This window comes from Pogona vitticeps, chromosome 5 (genome assembly GCF_051106095.1).
Source record: "Pogona vitticeps strain Pit_001003342236 chromosome 5, PviZW2.1, whole genome shotgun sequence".
Taxonomy (NCBI): domain Eukaryota; kingdom Metazoa; phylum Chordata; class Lepidosauria; order Squamata; family Agamidae; genus Pogona; species Pogona vitticeps.
The window spans coordinates 73705758-73729942 of NC_135787.1; the positions used below are offsets into that span (position 1 = coordinate 73705758).

At 37.8% G+C, this 24185-nt stretch overlaps 1 protein-coding gene across 5 annotated transcripts in view; it reads left to right on the plus strand.

Annotated features, from left to right (window-relative positions):
• The window catches only part of ATP8A1 (ATPase phospholipid transporting 8A1), a 138870-nt gene that overhangs the window by 110031 nt on the left and 4654 nt on the right, over nt 1-24185 (plus strand). For 4 of the 5 annotated variants that reach the window (XM_078393978.1, XM_078393979.1, XM_020786218.3 and 1 more), the window contains 9 exons: nt 1234-1308; nt 1408-1530; nt 4158-4236; nt 8742-8803; nt 9629-9685; nt 16623-16730; nt 22431-22519; nt 22870-22962; nt 24027-24118. In XM_078393978.1, coding sequence (XP_078250104.1) covers nt 1234-1308; nt 1408-1530; nt 4158-4236; nt 8742-8803; nt 9629-9685; nt 16623-16730; nt 22431-22519; nt 22870-22962; nt 24027-24118 — 778 coding nt within the window. The remainder of the gene's footprint in view (nt 1-1233; nt 1309-1407; nt 1531-4157; nt 4237-8741; nt 8804-9628; nt 9686-16622; nt 16731-22430; nt 22520-22869; nt 22963-24026; nt 24119-24185) is intronic. The other variant, XM_073001199.2, reaches the window with a different exon arrangement.

The window sequence follows — 24185 nt, forward strand, 5'->3', positions numbered from 1 at the left end:
AAGACAGCTTCCTTCAGCACCAAGTGTATTTACAATATATACAGATGTTTAGCAGTACAAACCAGCAGCATGACAGCACAACATTCATTAGAAGAGATCCATACATTTTCTCCACATGTCCACACAGTTATACACATGCCTATTTACATACAGCCAATCAGTGTGGACATTGCATCATCCCATACTGCATGATTCAGCATTTTGCACACCTGTCAAGTATGGCTGTTGATTATCATAGGCTTTGTTCTGCCTCAGTGTGGAAATTATCCTTGACAATCTTTTCTTAGAAAGAAAAAGTCTGACAGAACATGGTAATCCTTTGTTCAATAGTTTTTATTTTTGTTTTTTGGTAATTTTTTTCCCCGTCTGGAACGGATTAATCGTGTTCCAATGCATTCCTATGGAAAATGGTGCTTCGACTTACGACAATTTCGAGTTATGACCATCTTCTGAATGACCATGGAAACGTTCTATGGACAAACGCTGGCTCTATGGCTTGGCAATGGAGATGAGCACTGCTCCTTAGAATTGGACACAACTGGACTAATTGTCATGGGGAAACTTTACCTTTAAGAGGGATTCTTACAAATGTGGCTGCTGGGTTGTGCTTTTTTGCTTTTACATTTTCAATATTATTTTAATGGTGTGAGGTGCCTTGTTTCCTATTATGGAGAATCAGGGGATATAAATATTTTAAATAAAATGTATAAATAAATAGTACCAAAACAGATGACCCCACTGGCAGTTTTTTAAAGAAATATTTCCTGAAGCTCTGACTGTTTGAACCATCAAACATCCTATCCACTCCAGGGATTGAAGCTTTTGATTTCTTAGACTACTCCTCTCATAATTCCTCATTCCTACAGTTATACCTGATCTACAGACACCCCACAGACATCTAACTGTGGCTCAGCTTGGCAGAAAAGGCCTTAATTGGAAGACTTTGAGACTTAACTTGGTCTAGCTCCATGCAAGCATTCTGTTCCTGCCCCAATGCTAGCTCAGAGATTTCTTGCTCAACAGGGAAACTTGGGGAACTAGGACTAGTTAAGCTTCAAAGCCTTTCTGTTAGATATGTCGCTTATTTAGAATAACTTTTTAATTTTAATAATAAAATGTATTCCCAATTACTCATCATCCTTTTTTAAAATCTTACTAAAATTACATGTATTTAATGAAGCACTGTAAGATATGACAGCAAATACATCTAAAAATTATTGATTATCTTTTCAGATATGGTTTGCATTTGTTAATGGATTTTCTGGACAAATACTGTTTGAAAGATGGTGCATAGGACTTTACAATGTGGTAAGATTTTATGTTATTTCTTTTGGTATTCTGAATTAAAATATAGAGATATTTCATCAAATTGATCTCATGGGATATATATTTATTTTGCACCTTTAGATGTTTACTGCTATGCCCCCACTGACACTGGGAATATTTGAGAGATCCTGCTGCAAAGAAAATATGCTAAAATACCCTGAATTGTACAAGACTTCTCAAAACGCTCTGGATTTTAACTCAAAGGTAAGAAAGTGTGCAGTTTTATAAATGTATAATGTGTTCATTTCATTCTTTTTTAATCACTGTATACAATTACCAAAGTTTCAAATATAGGATTAATAATTAAACTTCTTCTGCTACCTTTAAGCTCCAACAGCTGAAAATAATTGCAAAAGATCATGTCTGTATGCAGAAAATGAATGCACACTGTTGCTTTTTCAGCCCTTCTTCCCAATTGCAACTCCTTGTTCTTCCGAAAGGCTGCTCCTGAATATTGAGGAAATCTCTAGAGTTGGACTTGACAAGGAAGAGAACAGCTGAAGGAGAAATAAAATTAAATAAATAAATAAATAAATAAATAAATAAATAAATAAATAAATAAATAAATAAATAAATAAATAATTTCAGCAGACACCTCTCCATCCCTCAAACCACTTTCTGATTATACATGGGATTAACTCTAAATCCAACTTACGTCTTAGTAAATAGAGAATTTTTCACTTCATTATTAATCTTCATATGGAAGTATATTTTAGAAGAAGTATGTATAGTATACAAAGCTTCTAAATTAAGACTGGAATGCTGCTTAGAAAGCCAGTTTTTGTTTCAAAGCTAATTGTGAGTGGCGTTCTATAGTAAGATATTAAAATTCTCTGGGTAGCATAGAGGAAGATACCACACAAACTATGTTAGTTTTAGCAAAAGGAGTCTGTATTTGCATGTGTCATTCTCACATGCAAAAAGCCTCTAGAATTTGAAGTTGGATTCCTTCTTCAGATTTTGCACAAATTCACAGCTACGCTAATATAAAATATTTTATGGCTACCACTGGATTTGTAATTACTAGTAAGTTATATGAAGTATATATGCCATATTTAATAAGAACGTGGCATATATTTGTATATTTAGTAGTTCTGATGAGGAGGAGGAGGATGTTTATACATCAGATTTTAGGGTAGTGTACAGGGTAAAACAAATTTCAAACATACATTTTTATTCAAAGATGAGGTAGGGTTGTTCTTTACTTCTTCATTTTTAAGCCAGTTGTCAGTTTGACAAAGGTTACACTGATCAATATTGTATAGACTACTTGTAGGCCAGTGATGCCCAAGCAAATATGTAAAAATTTAATATGACAACTATATAAATTTTTCAACATTCTGATTTGGTGATTATAGTTAAATGATATGCAGCATTTTTGGAAAAATACTCAAATTTTCTGAGTTGTGTCAGCAATTCATTTGTATATTTTTGATCTTTTTGTTTGTTTTATATATTCTAGATTTTATTTTACATTTTGTGTTTAAATGGCTATGAACTATCATGTTTCCCTGAAAATAAGACAGGGTCTTATATTAATTTTTGCTCCAAAAACCGCATTAGAGCTTATTTTCAGGAGATGTTTTATTTTTTTCATGTACAACAATCTACATCTGTTCAAATAGTCATGTTATCTTCTAATTGCTGCACAATGGTGGAAGGCAGGGTTCCACTTTACTAGGGCTTATTCTTGGGGTAGGGCTTATATTATGAGCATCCTGAAAAATCATACTAGGACTTTTTTTCAGGTTAGGTCTTATTTTCGGGGAAACAGAGTACCTGTAAAGGCAGAATGGTTGATGTGTGATGGATTGGTTTGAAATCATTGTTGCACTGAATGATGATGTGTAGATTTGTTATGGTAAAAAGGGTCAGAGTTCATGGGGCCATGACAGGGGTTAAAGGATTAGCATGTAACAATATATATTGGTCAGGAAAATGGAAAAACAGGTCTAATTTTCTTGCACCCACCTGTGCTTTCTGTCAAATAAAACTTGTGACAATGACACAGCAAAAAGAAGAGACAAAGGTTAATGAGTAACATAAGTTCAAATGTGCAGTGTATTGTGGCATAAATTAGATAATAAAACCTTATCTATTTGAATAAAGTAACAAAGAAGTTAGAGACATGGTGGAACATTTTTTGAGGCAGGCAACTTAATTTCCGTGCCTTTAAGCTGACACAATGAAGATTATTCTTTGTGAAAGTAAATCTAGTTATAAAACTTAATATAAGACAATATCTTTTCTTACTTAATGTTTATATACAGTGTAAAGTTCATATTGTTTCATGTATTTTCCATATGTAATTTTTAACAAGTATTTTAACATATAGTTAAAAGAAACAATTATAGAAATATTTGTGTGATTAAAAAAGAGAATGCATATAAATTGACAACAAAACTCCCTTTTTTCAGCTATATATTTAAAGTAGTTGTGTTGGGATCTATTATTTTTCTCTATTGATCCAGAAAATAGAATAAAGACATAAATTAAGATTTTTGATGATAATGTTTAGTTCATCTTTATGATTTGCACATAGCAAAAATAATTTATTTTGACTTGGATTTTTTACCATAATAGGCATTTTTGTACATTTTTGTTAAAGAAATTAAAAATGAAAGATAATGAAGATCTTTTCAGAAACTAAAAAATAAATAAATGACCCATGAAGAGCTGTGAAGCAGAAAATGCCTTGGCGATGTTAGCTCTTAGAGGTGGCCCTTTGAAAAACACATTTTCTGAATCTAGCTGAAAGAGAAAAGGAAGGTCAGAGTTCACAGAGTTAGTTTTATCGCAAATGGTTCTCATGAATGTTTGTTTTTCCTTAGGTTTTCTGGGTTCATTGTTTAAATGGCCTCTTCCACTCTGTGATACTCTTCTGGTTTCCACTAAAAGCTATCCAGTATGGTAAGTAAATGAATGAAATCCAAATCTTAGAGTACGTTTCAGTAGTAGTTCTTTTTGGATGACCTACAAAAAATTGTAATTAAGTTCCAAAATGGGTATGTTGCTTAAGGAAATATTGAAGACATAGTAATTGGTGGTGCCCCTACTAAGTCAAGGATTTTGTTTTGTTGGATGGCTGTAGCTTGAGGATATGGACAAGGTGCCCTGAGGAAAGCAACATACCAGGTATCTGCCTCACTCTTGCATTTTTTTAGTTTATAATTGGAAATGGGGGTATTCATATATGAATACGAATATCTCTGCACAGGTGGCGTTAACGAGGATCCAGCCCCATGGGGCCGGACGGTCCACTCACCAATTCACTGTGGACACGGATGACGTGATTCTACGAATGGCTCCACAGCACGTGATCTGCTTGCCATTCCTGGCAGGAGGCGGGAGGACAAGCCTCACTGCAAGGTTGAAGACTGGTGAGGGGATCGCGCACTGCGGAGCCATTGGTAGAATTGCTCCGTCCACGTCCATGGTGGATCGGTGAGTGGACCGTCTGGCCCCATGGGGCTGAATCCTCGTTAACGCCACCTGTGTGGAGATATTCGAATATGAATAACCCTGTCTCTATTTATAATATACCCATTGGATTCATGACAATGTGAATGGAAAACATTGCAGCTCTGGAAAAGGAAGCAGCTGTAGGTTTACCTGTAAAAATATATCCTTGGATCCTGACAGTTGCCATAACTACTAGGCAATCATAAATATCCCCTTCTTGGACAACAGTTTTTGCTACATCTCTCTCAAAAGAGATTGATTTTATGGATCTGTTTAAGTTGTTGTCACACCTGGTTTGGGCACTAGAACTCTCTCTTTCTCTTTGTTAGATCACCTAGTATGCTAAGTAAAAGACAGGGGCAAAGTGTTACCTCTGTTTAAGTGTTTGGCTGCTTTCAGTATCACCAGTTTTGGTACTGTGGAGTGACTGTTCAAGTTAGGGAGCAGGAACATAGTCTTTACATGACTACACTTCTGCTTTTTATTCTTTTCTGCTCTCTACAACAATGAGTATAAAAATGTGCCAGTCACTGAAAAATTGCATTTAGGATTCTAACCTTATTTCTGTTACCTTTTACTATTGTTATCCAATCTGCTACTCAAAAATTTAAGATTCTCCTTACTTATTCATCAACACTTTTTACTGTCTCTCAAAAACAGTACTGTTGTCTTTTTGCATTATTTCCTGATACTTGTCTTCAATCCAGTTATTCTACTTAATCACCTGAATCTGTTCTGGCCATGGTCGTAATCATAAGACTCTGTTTGGGCCATAGTTTTGAAAGTCTCGAAATTCTTTAGGAATACAGTGGTGCCTCTCAAGACCATTGCCTCGTGGGACGATTAATCCGCAAGACAATTGGTTTTTGCGATCGCTGTGGCGCTTCACAAGACTTTTTTTCTATGGACGATTTTCACAAGACAATGATTTTCCCCATTGGAATGCATTAAATAGATTTCAATGCATTCCAATGGGGAACCGCATTTCGCAAGATGATGTTTTCTATGGACGATTTTCGCAAGACGATTTTTCCCCATTGAAACGCATTAATTAGATTTCAGTGCATTCCAATGGGAAACCGTGTTTCGCAAGACAATGTTTTCACAAGACGACATTTTTCGCAGAATGAATTAACATCGTTGTGCGAAGTACCACTGTATTATTTAAGTTGTATTTTGGCATACTGCAATTATTATAGTATTCTTCTTCAGCTTTATTCTAAATGTTGATATTAACTATTCATGATTTTTGCAAGGGCACTCCTGATCCTGTTTCTGCAGAAAGAATATACTTTATCTGTATTTTGTTTCCAATTATGTTGTATATCTGATTGATATATTGGCTATCCACATATACAGTCATCAGTTTGCTGGTGCATGTACTTGCAACAGACAAATTGTTGGCTTCACAGAATTTTATGAGTCACACTTCTACTTCATTTCTGAGTTCTCGACTAGAGATGTGGGTAGTCATATACAAATAATACCCCCACACAGCTGGAGCTTACGAGGGTCCAGCCCCCGGGGCCAGACCATCCACTCATGCATCTACTGCCACTGCCAGCCCCACTCTTTCTTCCAGTCACTCTGGAGCGCCCAGTCAGCTAGCCACTTGTCAGCCTTGCACGGAGACTCATCTTCACTCCTTCTGCCAGGAGTGGCTAGCCAACTGGGCACTCCGGCGCAATTGGAAGGAAGAGTGGGCTGGCATCTTCACCGGACACATGAGTGGACAGTCCAGCCCCAGGGGGCCAGACCCTCTTTAACTCCAGCTGTGCTGGGATATTCATATTCGTAGATGAATACAAATACTCCAATCTCTATTCTCGACCAAATTCTTCAACAATGCATGGACCTGATTTATTTTTTGCTGTTGCATTTCAGTCACCTATGATTATCAGTATGACCTGTTTTGTTTGACATCCAATCAGTTTCCTACTGGGTGTTGCATAAAAGATTCCCATTCTTTTCTTTAGCATCTGTAATTGGAACATAGACTTGAATGAGGATTACATTGATAGCCATTCCATGAAATCTGATTGATACTGTCTGCAAAATTGTTATAGCCTCAAACTGCTTGTGCTACATCTCATCTCATTATTGAAGTCATTCCGTTTCCTCTGAGTTTGTCAATTCCTGAGTAAAAAACTTCATAAATATCAATTGAAACTATACAATTCAGCCCATTTTACCTCACTTAAGTATCACAGTTTTCAAATTTCTTGTTTTATGACTTAAAGATAACATGGATTCATTTATTTTAACATCATTACTTTTTAACATTATTATCCTTTCCAATATTACAGTATATTTAATTGCACTGTAATATAAAACTTATCCTTGTTTTTAGCTGTTTGTTTTTCATTTATTTTGTAAGTTACCATGGGTCTCTGCATTAGGAGAAATAAATTGTGCATTGCAGGAAAACAATGTACCTTGCTACTTTACCCTCCATTGTATAACATTGGTGGCTGAATAATACTGGCAGATCATTACTACAACCATCATTCAGTCTTCTACTGTAGTAAAATCACACCAATGAAATTGTTTGAAAATTGTATTTTAGACACCATTCATCAGGAACTGGGAATTGCTAGAATGTAAAGGAAGTTATTTATTAAAGTCATAAATGTATCTAGGACTTTTAGCTGATTAAAGAAATTTCAGTTGCTTGATCATTTGAGTTTTTAATCTGTTTATAATGGAGTGAGATGCATTTACCTAAATGCATAGGATTGTACTATTTATCAGTAATGGAACAGTCCTAGTGAGGGGGAGGTTGTGATTAGAGACGGGTATTCATATTAATATATGAATATGAAACCCTCCGCGCAGGTGGACATAACAAGGGTCTGGCCCCCTGGGACTGAACTGTCCACTCACCTTTCGCTGCTGCTACAGGCTCCATGCTCCCTTCCTGCCATATCACTCCGGAGCTCATAGGAAGAGTGGCTTGCTGATCGGATGCTCCAGAGTGGCTTGCTGATTGGACGAAGAATGATCGGACGAAGTGCCAGGTCAAAGAGTGGCTTGCTGATCGGATGCTCCAGAGTGATAAGAAGGGAGTGCAAAGCCCGCTGCAGCAGCGGAACATGAGTGGACAGTCCGGCCCTAGGGGGCGGACCCTCATTATGTCCACCTGTGCAGGGTTATTCGTATTCATATACAAATACAGTGGGGTCTCTACTTAAGAACTTAATCTGTATTGGAAGGTGGTTCTCAAGTTGAAAAGTTCTTATGTTGAATCTGCATTTCCCATAGGAACGCATTGAAAACCGTTTAATCCGTATCTGCTCTTTTCCGTCCATAGAAACTACAGTGGAACCTCTACTTAAGAACTTAATCCATTTTGGAATGGTGTTCTTAAGTTGAAACGTTCTTAAGTTGAAGCAAAATTTCCCATAGGAATGGACTGAAAACCAATTAATCCGTTCTGGCTGTTTTTTTGTTATGTAGAGGTGTGTTCGTACATTGAAGCATTAGTTCCCATAGGAACTAATGCAAAGCGGGTTAATACATACTCTACCACTAGGGGGAGAATTTTTTTTTTAACCTAAGATGACCTAAGGTTAAAAAAAGAGCAGGAAAGGTTTTTTTCCTGTTCTTATCTTGGATTTCTGTTCTCAAGTAGAAGCAAAATTTAGCAAATGGAGCTGTTCTTAAGTTGGATTGTTCTTAAGTAGAGACGTTCTTAAGTAGAGACCCCACTGTACCCCCTTCCCTAGTTGTGATGGTGAAGCTCCACCTCTTAAACTTTATCAGGCCCATGACAACCCCAACAAAGTTTGGAAGAGATACTGCTCCAGCCCATTTTACACTGTTCATCCTTGCTTAATTTCTGTTCCTATGGGATTCACCTTGCCTGTAAATTATCTGCCTTAGCCCTGCGAAAAACATTCTGTTGTAGAAATACTTCCCTCAGTTTTAATATTTTCAATGCTGTTACCTTACAGATACTGTATTTGCCAGTGGTAGAACTTCAGACTACTTGCTTTTGGGAAACACGGTATATACAGTAAGTGCTACTAATGTTATACCAAGTTGATTTGCTTGATTTTTTAGTGGTCTAATAAAGATACCACCTGATCTTGCATTTGTATTGTTTTGAAAGAAAACATAGCCTTTTTAAATACCAATTTGTGAACATTAGTGAACATTATTGACTTTAGCTGCATAGTGTGGACCATCTACATGTTACCCTATGACATCAGACACTAGCACACAGTTGTTTCCAATAAAAGCAAGAACAGAATCCTATACAGATGCCTGTATAGATGCTTGTGCAGATTCTGTGACTTCCTGTTGAATTGATTCTTGAATGTAATTTTCTTATTAAATAATTTTGTGGATTTTTTGCAACATGTTTTCTGTGTTCCTTTGCAAAATGGTTCATTATCTCACATGAAAATTATTGGAGAGTTTGATTAATTCCTTTTACAGTTAGTAGTGTATCAGGTAGAAACAACAACTGCACAGAGAAAGCATGACAGAGTAGCTTAAATCTCAATCGCCCACCCTTTTCACAGTGACTAGCACTTTATATGTTAAAAATCATTCTGGGAACAGTTGAAAGTAGAAAAAAGGTTTCTTTACTCACTGTTACTGTCTATAGTTACAATTTGTACAAAAATAGGAAAGTCAGAGACTCCACATATAGAAGAGGTTGCCAAGTTATTTGTATCTTGTCTATAGCAATTTAAATGTATATGAATGTCAACTATCCAAATGCTAAGTTGTATGGAATGATATTTAATGTAAAAATATTTCCTTTATTTTCCGAGCTTCTTTTTTCACTCAGAACCTAAAATATTCTATCTTGTAATTTTTCTCTTTTTTTCAGTTCGTGGTAATAACTGTATGTTTAAAAGCTGGGTTAGAGACATCCTATTGGACTTTGGTAAGAAATGCTTTCAAAATAGTTCATATTATAAATTAATTATAATTATTTTGGAGAATATCAACCTTTATAATAAGTAGTCAGTATTTATTCAGATTTTTCTGTGAAAACAGTTCCTAACAAGTAAAAAAATTCCAGCAAAGTCTAAGAAAAGGAGAAGAAAGAATGGGAGAGAACAAGGATTAGGAACCAAATATCCTCACTATAAGTTAATACAATTATTTTTGTAATGCCTAAATCATTTCTGTGCCATATTACAAACTGCTTTTTTGAAAAGAACGAACAAATCTAAAGTGCCTTCAGGCACCACAGAAATTTGGATAATATGTTACTGTAACCGAAATTAATAACATCTTGATAACAGAAAATGGGAGCTATTTTTGGAAAATATTCTTTAATAAGAAAGACGCTCACATAATCACCACCCTCTGTAACTTTGTACTCACACACAACTATTTCACTTTTGACAATTAAAACCTACCTCTAGATTAATGGAACCGCAATGGGGACGCACGTGGCTCCACAATATGCAAACATATTGATGGCTGATCTTGAACAACACTTCCTCAACTACTGCACCCAACAACCACTTCTCTATTTGAGGTACATTGATGACATTTTTTCTGATATGGTCCCATGGAAAAGAATCCCTAGAAAAAGTCCACCATGATTTCAGTAACTTTCACCCAAACATCAACATCGCCTGGGAACAATCTATGCAACAGGTGCATTTTCCAGACACTATTGTTGAAGTGACCACTTCTGACAGTTTCCGTCTGCAATACTCCATCCAAAGAGGCATCATTCTGAGACAACCTCAAAAAGAGCCCTCAAAGTAAGAAAGATCAGGTGACAAACATTGACACTATGCCTTTGAATCCAACTCGGCACTGCCTCAAACCAAAGATGCAACATCAAGAAAAGGTAGAAATGGAGCTGCACTAACCAGAATGACTTCTCTTCAGTAATCTCAGAAATAGCACAGTAAGGATGGTATCCTTGAGAAATATCAAGTGACAGCTCTCATTCTTATGATTCTGAGTTAGATAATGGACTTTCAGATGAGTCACAGTTCTTTGTATATGAGGGATATGAATCTCTCTCCCTCCTGAAGATTTCAGAAACTACTCAGATCTCATAATCAGGGTGGCCCAATCTCTGAAATCAAAAATTCAACAGCCACCCCCACCAAGGTTGGATCCTGCTTACAATCCAATTAATAAAATGGCAGCTGCTCCTGTCCATATTGGTATGCTCCCTTCATTTTTGGGTCATGTTAAAGAGTTGTGGCAGAAGGTTTCCACTTTGCCACCAACTTCAAGACAAATCAAGAACCTCTACAAAATAAATGATAATGAAGCCACCCACAGCCCAGCTCCATCATTGTTGAGGCTTCCTGGACCAGTTCAAAACGTTACCATAATACAGCCTCAACCAATAGGAAAGGGTGTGAAATGTACATAATAAGTTGGAGGATCTATTCCACTGCTGCCCTAGGGATAAGTACAAAACTATGAAGCAGTGATGGGTACGTATCATAGATTCATTTGGGATAACATCCAGCCACTTCTTAACAGCCTGCCAGAAGATAAAAAGATTCTGTCTTTGACCATCAAGAGGCTATGTCCTTTGCAACCCAAGAGATGCATGCCATCCAACACACCATTACACCATGAAGAATGTGGCAGCAATGGTAGCACTGAGACGTTGTGCCTGGTTGAGGTCGGCAGAAATATCTGATGGTTTGAGATCCTGAATAGAGAACTTGCCATTTGACAGTGAGGGCTTCTTTAATGACAAAGCCAATGACATGACGGGCAATCTCTATAAGAAAAGGAACATAGATGAGTTATACTGACCTTACTGAAGATGCCCTTACTTTTCTTCTTCCAGCAGATATCTCTCAGAAAGACACAAACATTTTCATGCAACTTCTCAGAATTTCATGCAGCCTGCAGAAAAATTGAAATACAGATCCACCAATGTTTCAAAACAAGACAAGAAATCTAAGTAGCAACTTTGACTTCCCCCAACACTATTTAACTTTTATGTAGCATACGTTATGCAAAAGGCTGGACTGGATGAATCCCAAGCCAGAATTAAGATTGCTGGAAGAAATATCAACAACCTCAGATATGCAGATGATACCACTCTGATGGCAGAAAGTGAGGAGGAGTTAAAGAACCTTGTAATGAGGGTGAAAGAGGAGAGTGCCAAAAATGGTCTGAAGCTCAACATCCAAAAAACTAAGATCATGGCCACTGGCCCCATCACCTCCTGGCAAATACTGTACAAGGGAAAGATATGGAGGCAGTGACAGATTTTTCCTTCTTGGGCTGATCACTGCAGATGGTGACAGCAGCCATGAAATTAAAAGACGCCTGCTTCTTGGGAGGAAAGCGATGACAAACCTTGACAGCATCTTAAAAAGCAGAGACATCATCTTGCTAACAAAAGTCTGCATAGTCAAAACGATGGTTTTTCCAGTAGCAATGTATGGAAGTGAGAGCTGGACCATAAAGAAGGCTGACCGCCGAAGAATTGATGCTTTTGAATTTGTGGTGCTGGAGGAGACTCTTGAGAGTCCCCTGGACTGCAAGGAGAACAAACCTGTCCATCCTAAAGGAAATAAACCCTGAGTGCTCACTGGAAGGACAGATCCTGAAGCTGAGGCTCCAATATTTCGCTATCTCATGAGAAGAGAAGACTCCCTGGAAAAGACCCTGTATGTCGAGAAAGTGTGGACGAGATGGCTGGATAGTGTCATTGAAGCTACCAACATGAATTTGACCAAACTCCGGGAGGCAGTGGAAGACAGGAGGGCCCGGCGTGCTCTGGTCCATGGGGTCACTGAGAGTCGGACATGACTTAACGACTAATCAACAACAACACTATTTCAAGTTGTGGAAGAAGAGACAACCATGCACCTCCAGAAGGATGTCATTCAAAAGGTCCCTCTCGAGTCCCTAGAGGATGGTTTCTACTCCCATTACTTTTGAGTCCCCAAAAAGGAGGGGGCCTGAGATCTATCCTAGACCTGAGGGATGTAAGCTCATACATAGACACCAAGAATGGTACCACTAGAAACAGGATAGTGGCATTAGAAACAATCTTACCACTTCTCAAAAAGAGGGGCTGGTTTGCTGGGGTAGACACTTATTTCCATATCACCATCCATCCTGATCACCCGCATTTTCTATGCTTTGCTCTGGATGACAAGACAAACAAAAGAAACTGTAATTCAGCTACTCAATGGAGATGGAGGAATGATAACAGATGACAAAGAAATGCTCAATTCCTATGTTACCTCAACCTTTTCCCAAAGGACAGACTATGACCCTCCAGACAAATGAGAAGTGCAAGTGTAGGAGACAGGATTGCAGCTGGAGATTGATAAACCAAAGGTCAAGGAATATCTTAATGCCTTGAACAAGATCAGATCTCCAGGACTGGATGAACTCTATCCAAGAGTATTGAAGGAACTGGCTGAAGAACTTTTAGAACCACTGTCCATTATTTTTTTGAAATCATGGGAAATGGGTGAAGTGCCAGATGATTGGAGGAGGGCGAATGTTGTCCCTATCTTCAAAAAAGGAGAAACCTGGGAACTACAGATCAGTCAGCCTGACATCAATCCCAGGTAAAATGTTGTAACAGATTATGAAGCAGTCACTATGCGGGCACCTAAATAACAGTCCAGTAATAACTAGAGGCCCACATGGATTTATCAAAAACAAATCCTTCCAGACTAATCTGATCTCAGTTTTTTTAATCAGGTGACCTCCCTAATAGACAGAGAGAATGCTGTAGACATAATATATCTTTAAGTCAGCAAAGCTTTTGATAAAGTGCCCATGTTATTCTGATTACCAAGATAACTAGGGGTGGGCTAGATAAAACAACTGTCAGATGGATATACAGTTGGCTATAGAATCATACTCAAAGGGTAATGATGATTGGTCCCTTCTCAAACTGGGAGAGGTAACAAGTGGGGTACCCCAGGGCTCAATCCTGGGCCCATTGCTCTTCAACATTCTTACTAACTGAACTGAATCAGGGATGCAGGGAATGTTAATCAGATTTGCAGATGACACAAAATTGGGTGGAATAACTAACACCCTGGAAGACAAAACAAAATTCAAAATGATCTACAGTGGTGCCTCGACTTACGACCATCCCTACTTACGACCAATTCGACTTACAAACAGCTCGGGTAGCAAAATTTTGCTTCTACTTGCAACCGGAGCTTACACTTATGAACAAAAAAAGGCGGGAAATTCAAATTTCTAACTGTAGATGGCAATAAGGTTGCTTCTTTGTAGCTCTTTCACCCCGGCAGTTAGTGAGTGTGTGATCCAAGAAGGCTGCCTGCTAAGGTATGGTGCTGCTTTGTGCTTTTTAAAAATCATTTCTGGTATTTTTGCAGTGTGGTTTTTGGCTGGGGGTTATGTTTCTGTGCTGTAATGGGTCTCGGGGAGTTGTTTGTTTTTTGGCTTCCCCCCCATTTCCGATGGGGGGGTTGGTTGCTTTGGGGTTTTTTTCCCATTTTTGATGTGTCTTGCATGCTTCCGTTGCTTTTTGCTTTGTTCTCTTTGCATTTCTGATCTGCTCCCTTTGATTTCTGTGCATTTCCAACCTGGCCCCTTTGTTCTCTCTACATTTTCTATCTGGTCCGTTTGTTTTCTTTGCTTTTGCAATGGGTCCTGTATGCTTCCCTTGCTTTTTCCTTTGCTTTCTGTGCATTTCCAACCTTGTCCCTTCATTCTCTGTGCATTTCCAATCTGCTCCGTTTGTTTTCTGTGCTTTTGCAATTGGTCCTGCATGCTTCCCTTGCTTTTTCCTTTGCTTCCTGTGCATTCAGACCTTGTCCATTTGTTCTCTGTGCATTTCCAATCTGCTCCGTTTGTTTTCTGTGCTTTTGCAATGGGTCCTGCATGTTTCCTTGCTTTTCTTTCTCCTCTCCCCTTCGGCCAGAAGGGATTAATCATGTGTCCAATGAGTCTTTCAGTGATTTTTTTTTTGGTGATTGTTTTCTTTGGCCAGAACAGATTAATTGCATTTCAGTGGATTTCAGTGGGAAATGGTGCTTCTACTTATGACAATTTCAAGTTACAACCATCATTCCGGAACAGATTATGGTCATACGTCAAGTCACCGCTGTACATAGGCTTGAGCACTGCGCTGAAAACACACAGTTACAAGATGGGGGATGCTTGGCTCAGCAATGCTATGAGTGAGAACGATCTTAGAATCACCGTAGATTACTGCATGTGAGCCAACAGTGTGATGTGGCTATAAAAAAGGCAAATGCTATTTTAGGCTGCATTAACAGAAATATAGTCTCCCAATCCTGTGCTGTATTAGTTCCCCTCTATTTGGAACTAGTTAGGCCTCCTCTTGAGTACTGTGTCGTGTTCTGGACACTGCAGTTCAAGAAGGATGCGGATGTGAGCAAGAAGATAAGAAAGAAAAGAAGAATGAGAGTGAGCTGTCCCCTCAAATGTCTGTAGAGGAAGAAAAAAGTAGAGAAGTTGAAAGGGAAGATGTAGCGAAAGTTATAACAAAGATGAAAGAGTTAAAGGCGGGAAAAGAGGAGGAGGAGGAGTCAGGAAAGAGGGAGAGAAAAGGGGTAGACGTGTTCTTAATGATGGAAGAGGGGGAGGAATCGAGAGAGACGAGGAAGTTAGTGGTGTTAGAGGAGGAATGGCTGGAAGTAGAAGGGTAAATCAGGGTGTTCAAGATTCCACAAAAGGGAACAGGTTATGAGGGTTGAGACCATAAAGAGATAGAGAAAAGGGGAGATGAAGGTAAACCCATTATCGAAGGATTGGGACCAGAGGAATGGACGGTTTTAGTATACCCTCGAGGACAGGGTCTTCGGAAGAGGGTGATTCATCCAGGACCGGTTGGACCACATGAGAAACCGCCAGAAGGAGAATGTGGCATCCCTGCTGCAGGACAATTTGCGCGGTGCGGAGTGGATGTCTGAGAAGGCCAACAGTTCAGGCAATCTTTCTGTTAAGAAAGAACAATTATGAAGAGACCTTGCCCTTGTTGTGGGCTGACTTACTTGTTAATGTTGAACCTTTTGAACCTATTGAAGTTGTAGTAGAGAAACCCACTAGTTTTGTTAATAAAGAATCGCTTAAAGAATCTCCGCTCCTGTTGTTTCCCGCCAAAAACAAGGAACTGCCAGACACTGACAAAGAACCCTATCACAGCTGACAAACTGGAATAAGTTCAGAGAAGGGCAACAAGGATAATCAGAGGGCTGGAAATCTTTGTCGAAAGGCTCAAAGACATGTTTAACTTTGAGAAAAGAAGACTGAAGGCAGATATGATGGCACTTTCCAAATGCTTGAAAGGCTGTCATACAGAGGAGCAGGATCTGTTCTCAGTCATACCCAAATGCAACACACACAACAATGGGCTTAAGTTGCAGGAAGCCAGATTTTGGTTGAATATCAGGAAAAACTTTGTAACTGTTATAACTGTACGGCAGTGTAATCAATTACCTCAAGAGGAGGTGAGTGCTCTAACACTGGAGGCATTCAAGAGAAATTTAGACAACCATCTAACAAATATCCTTTGATTTGTATTCATGCATTGAGCAGGGGGTTGGACTCAGTGGTCTTATAGGCCTCTTCCAACGTCATTACTCTATTATTGTATGATTTACTAATTCAATGCGCTTCCTTTCAGTTTATCAATAGCATCCAGAGTCTTTACTAAGTGTATGGCACCAGTCTCAGCAGTACCTCAAAATCTGTGATATAACTGTATTCCAATATATAGACAACTGGTTGATTGTGGGAGATTAGAAGAGCAAGATGGAAACAATGTGGTTTTTACACTACGTCTGTTATTGGATTTTAGTCTTTGGGTAAATCTTACTAGATAACTGAATTTGTGTTTTTCATTCTTTCTTGCTTTCCAGTTCAGTCATGTAGCCATTTGGGGCAGCATTGCACTATGGATAGTATTTTTTGGAATCTACTCTTCTTTGTGGCCTCTTATTCCTATCGCACCTGATATGTCTGGAGAGGTATAGTTTACCTTTTAAGTAATCTCCAAATCTGTGTATAAAATATACTAGTTTTTGTTTGGGATATTAAGGTAGTATAATGGATAGAGTGACAGACTAGGACTCTGGAGACCAGGGTCCAAATCCCCACTCAGCTATGGAAACTCACTGGGGGAGTGGCACTGGTAAAACCATTCCTGAAAGATCTCACTTACCTTGAAAGCCCTGTTAGGTTCACTATTAAGTCTTCTGACTTCACGGCACAGAACATACATGCAGTAACCACTACTTTGAAGACATTCGAGAAATACCAGCAGGTGTAGAATGTGCCACCTGGTATTGTTCTGGGCCAGGCAATCAGTTCATGTGATGCCTATGCAGCAACACTTGAACTACTTGCCAATAGATTTCCGATTTTAACCTTACAGATTTAAATGGACAAAATGACAGTGGTTGATTAGTAAAAGAATAGGCTGTGACTAATTTCAATTATCAACCTACAAGGTAGTAATAGCATTGTTGACACAAGTGGCAAACTTGGGAATCAATGTACGATTTCCAACTTGATAGTGATTTAAGAAATCTTGATTGATATTCAGTCATTTTAAGTGGGTCTTCAGCATCTGTATATACTTAGGTGTTTCTCTGAACTCTGATTCTGCACTGTTTTGCTTTGTTTTTTTCCCTAAATGCTCACAGTCCAGGAAAAATAGCAGATTATCCTACCCCTTTGAGTTAATTTGTTATAAACTATATTTATTTAATTATTTATTTAATTTGTATAGTGCCCCATTAATGAACACACACTCATCTAGGTGGTTTATAGAATAAAACACAAAACCTGTGAGCCCCCACCCACCAATTCCACCCTCCTATATCAACACAGTCAATATGGCAACATATTAACTCAAACACAGTAGAAAAGACCTACATTTAAAAATTCATATCAACAGCATTTGGGGATACATTCTTTTAAGGCTGCTTTATATAATGCTATCTTAACTGATTTCCTAAATACCAGGAGGGACAGAACCTGGTGCACCCTAGTTGGAAGCTTGTTCCACAGAATGGGGGCCACCACCATATGACATGATGGTCACCCTTGAAAAGAACTATCTTGTCTATTAATAAAAGGATATTGCCATTGGAGCTATACTGAATACAGTGAAGCAAGTTATATTATGCTTTACAGGGGGGGGGGAGAATATTCTCATTAACATGGTAACAGGGTCCACACATTTAGCATGGACTTACTTCATAAAATCTATTGTCACGAAGGCTTTTAAGAGTTTCAGTCAGATTTGGGAAATCACATATTTTAATACACAAATAAAGTGATTCTTTTCAAACTGGTGGTGGAGTATGGAGTTCAGTGCTGGTAAGGAAATAAACAGTATGGCCAAAATTTGCAGTATGTAGATTGTGACATTGTTCTGAGTGTAGGAAGTTCCTCTTTAACCACTCTGACACACTACCCAGCAGTCCAGATGATCCACAGATAGCCTCTTCTGCTCACTACCATTCATAGTTGTTGAAAAACAGCCATGGAAATTGGTTTTGTATTTGGATGAGTAATGGTTAACTGTAGAGATGGACATATTTGTATTTGTTTCAAAATATGAATATCCCCATCCCAGCTGCATCTAATGCGGGTCCAGCCCCCAAAATTGGCCTGTCCGCTCACATGTCCCGGTGCCACCAGCATTCCAAACTTCCCACCAATTGCAGAAGTCGCTCCTCCATCTCCCTGCTCAGCTAGCCACTCAGCAGCCATGCAGGGAGACTTGTCCTCCCGCCCCTTGCCTGGAGTGGCCAAACAAACAGGGAGGTGGAGGAGCGACTTCCGCAATTGACAGGAAGAGCAGGATGCTGGTGGCACCAGAGTGTGTGAGTGGACAGGTCAGCTCCATAGGCTGGAGTCACATTATATGCGGCTGGGACGGGGATATTCGTATTTGTTTATGAATACGAATATCCCCATCTCCAATTAACTGATGAAAGAAGGAGTCACTTTCTGAGATTTTTGCCTTGTGTGGTGTCAGTTTGTGAATGATAGTGAGCAGAAGAAGATATCCTGTATACTATCTTGATTGCTGCCATTGGCATTGTAAACATTCAAGCTGCCCTCTGTTGTGTAAAGCTTGGCATTATTTTTCTTCTGGCAACATGGGCACAATAATGTGCAGCAATAGCAGGCCATTTCTTGGTGTTTTGAATCATGGATACAGAAGCACATTATCCCGTATTCATAAACATGAAGATTTTTTAAGAACTAAATATGCAATATAACTATAATGTGTAACATAACATGTAATGCACTGCAATGTGGCCAGCCCAGATCGTGCATTAAAGTGCCCCTATTTATTATACACTGACAGACAGTCTGTGCTGATACTGCTTGGTTTCATGCAAATAGTAAATTAGCATACATGGAAGTCAGCAGAGTAGGAACTTGTGCAACGTAACAGGAAAAAATGAATATGTTCACAATATAACTGTGTGTGTAGATATACTTGAATATGCATAATTAGGCATCTCCCTTTTCCAAAACAAATCAAATTTATGACACTGGGGAAGGAAAATCTGAAACAAAACCAAAAAGACTTATCTCATCAAGCAAAGGCCTGGCTTTTCAGACAGGCTTTTAAGCAATAAATGGGATTTCAAGAATACTGTAGTTACTGAATTTTGAGATTTCTATTTTTTAAAAGTTCTTTAAATAGTTTTTAATTTGTGGTTTTAATAATGATAATTATTTGCCTCTAACATGATTTTTATAGCATTCTAAAATTGTGATTGTTCTATAGTTTAAATGGTTGTGAGCTGCCTTGGATCCCCTGTGTGGATGGATGGATGGATGGATGGATAGACAGACAGACAGACAGATAAAAATACATGCTAGCATCATAAAAATATAAAGAGTATGTGAACATAATTGCTGAGATAAATTCTAGAACTGAATTTTCAGCTATTGTATAGCTACATTTAAATTATTTTCTCATGCTAAAAATATGTGATGGTTATTTTCCGGAATTGTGATAGTTATTTTGATGTTGTTAATTGATGCCTCTCGGCTTTTGTTGGTTTTTTGCTTCTGAGTAGCCTTTTCTACTCAGGACACAGCTAAGAGGGACATTTTGCTCACACAGCTTTCAACATTTAAAAAATTCTGGAAATGTAGGGGAGCCTCTCTCTCTCTCTGTCTCTCTCTCTCTCTCTCTCTCTCTTTCTGTGATACTAATAATAGGAATTTGTATTTTTTCCACTCTGGCTATATACAACTGGAAGCCACTTTTGTAGCAGATTCTGAGTGGTTTCACAAGGGCAAAAGGAGGTAGGGTGAAGACTTGGCGTAAACTGCAGATTTCACAAATTAGGAGAAGTTTGTAAATCACAAACAAAGGTAGACAAAATTCATTCCCAGAACTGTCTCCTGTTTGCACCATTGTCTAAAATGGATCAGTTTGCCATTTCCCAGCTGACCTGCCTAAGTGCAGAGAGATGTGAAAGTTTAGAGACAAAAAATGAGCAAGAAGCGAGCTGAGCTTTTGGGCACAAAAAGGAAGGAAATACCTCAGTGGGATTTTATTTTTCTCCCTCTTCATCCAAATATACAAAGAGCCCTTCTGTCTTCAGTACGAATGTCGGCTTTAAATCTTTTAGTTTTGGATTAACTCTGCAAAAGAAAAAAAAATCTGACAGCCTTTCAAATATGATGCAGAAAAACTTTCTTTCCCTCAATTCATGTTGCTCATTTGTAAAGCCAAAGGCTGGATTGACTGAATGGTAGGCGGCAGTTGTTCCTTCATTCATAGTTAGCATTACAATGGTCAGAATTAACATCCTAAGACCTACATTATAACTTCTGCTGTTTCACCAAGGAACATTTAATAGAGAGTGGCTTACATAAGGATGGCTCTTTGCTCTGATACCTTAACCTTAAATGTCGTTAAGAATAATCTTAAACAGAAAAAGTGCTATTTAAATGAAATCTAGTAGCTCCTTGTTGGTCTGTATTCTTTTAAAATTCATTCATCAGATTTGTTTAGATCAGTTGTTATAAAGTTTTATCACATGTTTTTAGCCATGAGTAGTACCTTTAAGAACTGGTCCTGTCATCCATCATGACAAGGTCATGTTTCCATTATAACATTATTTATAGTCTAAAGTGTTGTTGTTTTCAAACTTCACCTATAGATTCAGTTACCTGATTTTCTTTTCTGGCTTCAGCTTCCCCTGGCTTGCCTTTGCAAAATGTTCCAAAGGATATCTCATTGTTCTGTATTGATTTCTTCTAGGCAAGGGTGCTACAGTTGAACTAAATTAGCAGCTTGCTTATGTCAGCTGGAAATTCTTCTTGTCCACAGAAACGGTATTATCTAATGACTTCATACACTGTTGCCATTCAGAAGATGTTTTTTAAAACAATATTCTGCATACAAATCTTCTGTTGCTTCTGTGGATTGGGATGTATATGTTCAAAACTCAAGATAAAACAGTACATTCATTCATTCATTCATTCATTCATTCATTCATTTATTTATTTATTTATTTATTTATTTATTTATTTATTTATTCAACTTATATGCCGCCCACTCTACCCCTTAAATAACTTATTTAAAGCATTTGTTTATTGCAGGATTCTAAAAGCATTCAGCAGATTGATATTATTTTATAAACATATTTTAAAAGCAGATATAGGCATTCTCTAAATTTTGTATTTAAAAAAAATACGATACTTGAGACGAAAGGTCCCTTGGAAATGTACAATTTACGAGCTTATTTGACCTCAACAAAGATGGAGCTAATGAAGCTTAACTTGGGAGGGAATTCCACAATCCAGATGCTGCTACAAGGAAACTCTTGTAGTATGCATCCACTAACTCTAGCCTCCTGGAGTGATAGAATCTGCAATAGAATTCTGAAGATTTCAAACTATGGTTTCTCTTGCCCCAGGCTATTTAGGGCTTTCTAGATCAAAATCAGCACTTTGAACTTCCTTTTGAGACAAACTAGACACCAGTAACATTGGTTCAAGGCAAGTGTTACATGGCCACTGCATTTTGCAATAGTTTTGAGCTTTCAAACACTTTCCAGAAGCACTTAACAACAATTTCATTTTTTAAAATCACTGCTGATTTTGAAAACAGTTATAAGTAACTCCATGTCATCTTGAAACATGATATTAGTACACCTTTTCAACAATTGAACTTGATGTGAGTTCTGATACTTGCTCTTTCACCCATCTGTAGCTAATAGGACTAGGAGATCTGGTTCTATTTGGTTTGGGCCATAGATCCCTTGTGTACATGAAATTCCTAAGAAGGTGTCATTTGTAACCCTTTGCCTCTGAAGACAAATATGAACTCTAGCTTTAGTGGCTGTGGTACTTCCATGTTATCTGTCATCTTTTGTAGAAAGCAAGGAAAGCATTATGAAATCTAAAAGGGCACTTCCATTCAACTGACTATGCTTTCAACAGTCTCCCAGATGGGGTGAAAGAGAACAGAGAGGACTATGTGTGTGGAAAGCCATTGTGAGCAAAACATTCAAAGGAGAAACAAACATATACTCATACCAATACATTTACTAGTTGTCAGTAATTCTTTTGCAGTTGGCAAATTTTTGTGGATCAGCATATTTCAATCATGTTATCTAACCCCATTTCAAATGTTTCATAGGCATTTTCTGTGAATAACACCTTTATTTAAATCCCCATAGGCAGCCATGTTGTTCAGCTCTGGTGTATTCTGGATGGGTTTGTTAAGTATTCCTTTGACAGCTTTGATCTTCGATATAATCTATAAAGTGTAAGTATAATATTGCTAATTCAGACACTCTGAAAGAATTCAATGTGTTAAAGAGTCTTAGTTGGTGAACTAAGACTCTTTGGTTTACTAAATAATGACCTGCCTTTGTAGATATTAAAATAATAATGCAAATTAATTTTAAAATCTTTTAAAATGCACAATTTTAATATAAAACTTCTTTAATTACCTGTTAATATGAAATGCTAAAGTAAAATAAGGATGTCATATAGTTATGTAGTAGCCTTTAAAGTGTATATATAGATATAACTGTTCAGTTGCTGTTTTAGTTTCTCATAAATTAAAGAGTTTGAGCTTCAGAGTGAATTATCCAAAATCATTTTTCATTGCAGAATTAAGAGAGCAGCATTTAAAACACTAGTTGATGAAGTTCAAGAGTTGGAAGCTAAATCTCAAGATCCAGGAGCTGTTCTTCATGGGAAAAGGTATTATTATACCAGTGAAAAATTCCTGCCATTGAGCAGTTAGAACTGTCCAGTACAGCCATTTAACAAGAAAAACTGTTACAGTTAGGAAGCTTGGAAACATCTTGCTGTGTTTGGCTTGACCTCACCTGAAAGCAAGTTATTTGCAAAAGTTTCTTCTCCTGGAGTTAATGTTTTTTTCTGAAACGATATACATACAATTTTAGCTGTCTCTTGAAGATGAAACCATGTTATCCTAATACAAAATTTTAAAATTTCATGCATTGTTTTTACTTAGAATGGCCAACATCCAAGAAGCTATAACACAGGCTCTGTATCCGCAAAGACACTTTAGGCTTAGGTTTCCAAAATAGCCTTTTTCCCATTGCAAAGGGAAACAACTTTTGAAACTAGAGTGCCCATCAAAAGCAAATTATTACAGATACATGGGAGTCAAAAATATAGTCAAAAAAGCAAAGGTTTACTTTAAAGGATATGGAAAAATATAGAAGAACAGGATCTGGATCTTTGCAGGACACATAGCTAAGAACTCTGTGTTTGACAACCAAATATGATTAAATACAACATAAAATTTGCCATAAAATGAAAGTCAAGTGCTTTCCGTGTTTTCCTACTAATATTCTCTGAAAAGCAATTGCATGGCTTGTTTGAAAGATAAACTTCAGATTAATTAGTTATATGAATAAATGTGTATTTTGCCTGTAATACACATATTGTATATCCATTGTCATAAGATTTCTACCTTGGTAATAAATTTACCCAGAGTGAGTTCTCACATTAGTTTTGTTTTAAATGACATGGATCTCATCAGGCATAAAGTGAAACCAATTTTGAGTAATCCCCCCCCCCCCGCAACTCTCTCAAATCTGCTTGAGAAGGCACACTAGGGAAGAAAGAGCAAAAAACTACTTCTCTTCCCATTCAGTTGCCCGCAGCCTACTGTTAGCATCCATCTTGGAAGATAACATTTGCTGGTTGATACCTTTTGTTTGTTTGTTTAACTTGCCAGAACTGAATATTATTTCAGATAATAGTATATTTAACCCTTTTAAAACTTCTTCTAGCTTAACTGAAAGAGCCCAGCTACTGAAAAATGTATTTAAGAAGAACCATGTCAACTTGTACCGCTCTGAATCCCTGCAACAAAATTTACTTCGTAAGTATTTGGAGACCTGCAAATTCCTTGCTTTTAAAAAGAAAGCAATATCTATAGTGCTTCCAGA